Source organism: Blastomyces gilchristii (genome assembly GCF_000003855.2).
Source record: "Blastomyces gilchristii SLH14081 genomic scaffold supercont1.31, whole genome shotgun sequence".
NCBI classification, from domain to species: domain Eukaryota; kingdom Fungi; phylum Ascomycota; class Eurotiomycetes; order Onygenales; family Ajellomycetaceae; genus Blastomyces; species Blastomyces gilchristii.
In genome coordinates this window covers 170307-175970 of record NW_003101652.1, presented here as the reverse complement: position 1 = coordinate 175970, position 5664 = coordinate 170307, and the positions used below count along the sequence as shown (strand labels likewise).

Genomic DNA, 5664 nt, shown 5'->3' with positions numbered 1-5664 from the left:
TCTTTTGCAGAGTACTATACTGTAACAGCTTTACTAAATCTCTCTTATTAAGCTAATATCTACACTTCTCAAGATTGAATAGAGAAGAAATAAGACTCATATATCAAATTAGTCTGAGACTACTATAATGTTAACTATCAGAGATTTGAATAAGTAGATGTTAGAGATGTGAAGACAGTGAAATACAATTCTCTAGTAAGTAACAATCTTTGATAATACTTTATAATACATAGAACTATAATACTAACTTTGAAACAGAACTTATATATAGTGATTACAACTGAAAATCAGATAAAACTACATACTTATAAAACTGAACTTAACTGCTATCTTCAAGATAATCTGATAAATTTACATGTTAAATCAATTCTAGAGTTATGAAAAATTGTTGAAAGTATATATTCAACTATTGCACTGATAATATATGATATTATAACAATTTCATTAACAGAAGTAAGAATGAAGTAAAAGTTTAACTTAAACTGAGATATTTATCACTATCACTGAGAATAATTATAAGAAGAAATAATCAAGAAACTCATGATTATAAAACATGAAATTATCAGATAGTTTAATATCTCTGATCACAGTATATTAGAGAAGTGTAGTTTTCATAAGAAAGTGAAGAATAAACTTGTACAAGAATGTATTTAATTATTTCATAAGTGTTATCAATAATTATTATTAAATTCTGATTATATAAGCAATTACCAAATAATCTGAATGAGACTGATTTTAATCTTCAGTCTCAGTCTCATTCTGACTTTGAAAGAATGATTATCTTTCACAGTTTATTTTGAGAAATTACTTCTATTTCACTGTTCTTCATAATATTAAGATTACAACAATTCTATCTGAGAGAGATACGAACTCGCTCGATTTTTCGAATAAGAACCCGCCGATAGATTCATCGAAAAGCCCTCGATCATACGAGCATTCTGACCCCATCGCCGACCGCATACCCTGTGTGGTGGTGGAGTTATCCAGCCAAACGTGAACCGGACGTTGTTCGAAACTCCTGTGTGGGATAATCCCCCGTTCTCCCCTACCACACCACAACCCCGGGCCAAAGTGCCATACAAATTGTAAGGTGAAGAGACCTAGCCATATGCACCAATCTTCTCGATTTTGGAAGATCCTCGACCTGTAGTTGTGGAGATATCCGAGGAGCGACCTCCGCGAAAACCCTGTCCATCTTTGATGTTCCAAAACACCAATGCCAAGTCTCACCCTCGTACCGCCCTTCCCAATCTGGCCCATCCCCAGCAGAAAAATACAAAAAGATACCTCAGTGATAATATCAAGCACATAATCAATGAAATCTTCTGAAGTGCAACCTCCATGGTCTGTCATCAGTGTATCTAGACTTCAACACCAAGTCTCACCCTTGTACTACCCCTCTCAATCTGGCCCATTCCTGGCAGAACAATACAAAAAGATACCTCAGCAACAGCATTCAATACATAATCAGTGAATAATGAGTCAACAGCACATCAACAACTATAAAATCAGTATATCTCAAGGTCTGACTGAGTCTTTGATCCCTGCACAGTGAGATATATTAAATCTAGCTTTAATATCTCAATATTCAATAGATTCTGCAAGGAATTGAGAACAGCAATACTAGATTTCTATTGAATTTGAGAATTAACTCTATATTAATATAATCATTGACAAAGTCTTCTATTTTGAGATATAAATAACCAGTTTCTCTACATCCTGCTGACAATATTTATATTATTATATAGAAACAGACTTATATTCTCTATAATATCAAGACTCTGAAGAGGGAAAGTCTTGATAGAGAGTATATAGTAGTATATATCTTAGCAGTTTCTATCTCATTCTTCTGCAGCAGTTAATGCAAAAAAAAGATCTTAGAAATAGTTTTTTACTTCTCTTGAAAAAGTAAGATGTTTTTCTCTGAGTTTTATACAATATTCTTACAAAGAATAAAAAACAGAGCTATTTTCTGTCATAATTTCATATTCTTTTAAGTAAGAATTACTTTTTCAGTGACTGAAGAGCTTTCATTAATACTTAATTCTTTTTTACACTCTTTATTAACTGATTTGAGTTGCACACTTGTTGTGTGAGAAGAATTGAATGATTTAGAATAAAATTGAATAGTTTTAATCAATTTCTCTGTAAAAAATTGATTTATTTTTTATCAGTTTTTCTCTCAAAAACTGTCATATCATCTGATTTATTATCAATTAATATCATACTCTTTCTCACTGTATCTCAAGAAAGAGATTGTAAAGATTTTATTGATTTATCTCAAAAATCAATTTTAGTTTATTAGATTCTCTTCAAAAATCTAACCTAGTTACTGAACTAGTGTGAAAAAAATCAGGTGTTTTATACATAAAAGTCTTTTATTCTTCTTTTGAAACAGTCTGACCAACTTTTCAATTGAAAACAGACTTAGAAATATCTCAATTAAAACAGTCTGATCAACTTTTCATTGAGTGAGAATAATGAGTTCAAAAATACACTCAGTTGATGTGGAAAAAGATGCTTTCTCAAATGCTATTTCTGAGATTGAAATTCTGAAGAGAAGAAAGAAAGAAGAAATAGAGAAATAACAAGTTCTTGAAATACAGAAACTTGAAAAAGCAAGCAAGATTCTTGAAAAGCAGTGTCTGAGTGAGATGAATAAAGAAGTTCTGTTAATTCTTCATACTCAGGCTAGATAACTACAGGAGATGATCAAGTTCAAACTTGAAATCTCAAACACAGTTCAAAAAACATTGAAAATTCCTTGTACAATCACTGACTCTTCATCTTACTCTTCTTCTTTTTTTCCTACTTCTTCTTCTTCTTTGAATCAGAAGAAAACATATACTTAAGCAGCTGAATCTGCTGTCTCTAAACCTGCTGTCTCAAAACCTGCTCAAAATCCTGAGAAAACTGAGAAGAATACTGTTCATATCTCTATTCATAGAAAAGTGAAAAAGAAAATGTAAAAAGAGAAAAACTTTCAAATCTTCAGAAATAGAAGACTTATTCTCAAAGTCTCAAATTAGAATATTCTGCAAAGAAACAAGCTAAACTTAAATCTCATTTTCAGAATCAGAAATGAAATTAATCAGCAGTTCTTTTCTCAGTTGATGACTGATATTGAAGTTTAAAAATCAGTTATAACTTTAATTGAGTCATCATTCTTTAAAAACTTCATTATTCTGACTACAATGTCTGAATTCAGTGCTGAATTCCTTATTCAGAATAAGAATCTCTGAAAGTCAGCAGTAGAATCTTTGCTAAACATAATAATTCTATCTGAGAGAGATGAAAAGTGAGACAAATTCATTCTTCATAATATTTCAGTTGAAATTTTTGACTGTGAAGAAGAAATGCTACTTCTCAAAAATGAATTGAAAGAATACAACTCTATTCAACTGAGAAAGAAGCCTGTATAACTAAATTCAATTGAGTTCAGACAAAGCAGAAGAAATGCCTCTGTTCTAGTATATATAAAAACACTTGAATAGTCAAAGATCTCTGAAGTAAGAGTAGCAGATTTGAAAATGAGAGTTCATGAATACAAAGACTCAAGAATGAATCTCAAAGCTCAAACACAGTGTTCAAACTGTCAAAGATATGAACACTTTGCAATCTCATGTTTTAGAGACTCAAAATGTGCATTCTGTACTAGAGATCATAAAACTAGTGAGCATAAATGTGAAACATGCTTAAAAAGAGATGAAATATGTCAATATACTCTGCTTAAGTGCTCTAATTGTAAAGAAAAACATACATCTAGCTCAAAAGAATGTATGTTTGCTTCTAGAACTCAAAAGAACTGAAGAAAAGATGAAGCTCAAAGTCAATCTAGAACTGAAGAGAAGAGTCAAGCTAGTAGACTTATAACTGTAAGCTTAAAAAGAAGAAACTCTCAACTATCTAAATCTTCAAACTTCAATTCTCTCACTAAATGTAAACAGAATTTTAATCCTCAAACTCCTGTTAAGATTAGAGAATTGAGAAATGACTCTGGTGATAAACTAGATATAATGTAAGCAGTTGAGAGCCCTACTTTTCAAAATAGTTATAATCTACTATCTGATGATAGTGACTAGATCCTACTCTATCTCTACTCTCTTTTAGTATGAATATACAACAAAAACAATAAAAAAAGTTTAAAAACTCTTCAAAAATCACATTTATTCAAAATAATGTGAATAGAAACTCAAATTGTATTTATTCTTGTCTTCAAATTGTATTTAAATAAAAAGTTGATTTTGTACTACTTCAGAAACTGAATTTTGATACTGAGCAAAATTATATCATTTCTCATTCAAGCTACTACTGCTTTCTATCTTAAAAGTCTGAGATAAAGTCAAGAGTAGTGATCTATGAAAGAAAGAGATCAAGATATCAATTTAATCTAAGATTTGATATTATATCTGACCCTGATATTCTGGTGAGTGATATTATAGATAAGAAAAATGAGTTTGATACTATACAGCTCATAAATATCTATAATGAAAAGTCATTGAAGAAAAATAACAATATCTGAACAATTGATAGAGAATTTCTGAACATAAATTCATCAAGAGACTCTATAATTGTAGAAGATTTCAATGCATATCATCTCTAATGAAATTCAGAATACAAGAGAGCAGTAAGAGCTGATAATCTGATTGAATAAATCTTTGAGTATTTAATAGATTTAGTTAATAAGTCTGATCAACAAACATTCTTTAGAAAAGATATGAAACAGAAGTCTATTATAGATCTAATCTTCATATCATAAAATCTAGTGAAAAGAAGACTTGTAAACTAGTTTATTAATTCAAATGAGATATCAGAATCAGATCATGAGATTATTCAATTTGATATTGAACTGAGTGAAAAACAAATGAGTGAAAATCCTCTTCTCTCTAATCAGTATAACTTTGAAAAAGCTGATTGAAAAGCAGTTGAAGAAAGTATAAAACTGTTAAAATCTGAAAGACAGAATGAGCTATATTGAAATTCTGGTCAAGATATCTCAAATGAAATGCTTGAGAATAGAGTGAAGCTTATTACATCTATTATTCTAATAAGTGTTAGAGATAATATTTCAAAGAGAAAATCTTCTGAGTATTCAAAACCTTGATGAAATAAGAATATCTCATCTAAAAGAAAAGAATTAGCTACTGCTAGAAGAGATTGAAAGAATGATGTAATATCTGATAAAGAGTTCAAAGCTGTCAGAAATGAATATTTTTCAGATATTAAAAGAGCTAAAACAGACTGCTGAAATAAATTTCTTGAAGAAGCATAAGAAAAGGAAGTTTTTAAAGCTTTTAACTATACTAAAACAAGAAGTGTAGCAAAACTTCCAGTCTTAGAATATGAGTTTCAGAATGAATCATATACAGCAAACTCTTTTGAGAAAAAATGTCAAGCTTTTATAAGAATTCTCTTTCAGAACTCACCAGATTCAGATTCAGATTCAGAGAAAGAGAATATATCACTTCTCAACTACATTGATGAAAATGACTGAGAATGACCTGATCTTATACAGGATGAATTAGAGTCAGCTATCTTCTTAAGTTCTGTTAAAACTGCTGCAGGTCCTGATTCAATTAATCACTTAATTATTCAAATACATATTCCTACTTAAAGAATGAATATTTTAAGCTCTTTTTCAATCTCTTGAAAATGAATATCATT

The 5664-nt window shown here is 30.0% G+C and overlaps 1 protein-coding gene across 1 annotated transcript; it reads right to left on the bottom strand.

Annotated features, from left to right (window-relative positions):
* Positions 1-825: 825 nt before the first annotated feature.
* BDBG_08881 (uncharacterized protein) lies at positions 826-1353 on the bottom strand (the record flags this gene model as incomplete). The annotated part of the gene is made up of 1 exon (XM_002620666.1): positions 826-1353. The coding sequence occupies one exon, from the start codon at positions 1351-1353 to the stop codon at positions 826-828; it is 528 nt and encodes a 175-aa protein (XP_002620712.1).
* Between the last annotated feature and the right edge of the window lie 4311 nt (positions 1354-5664).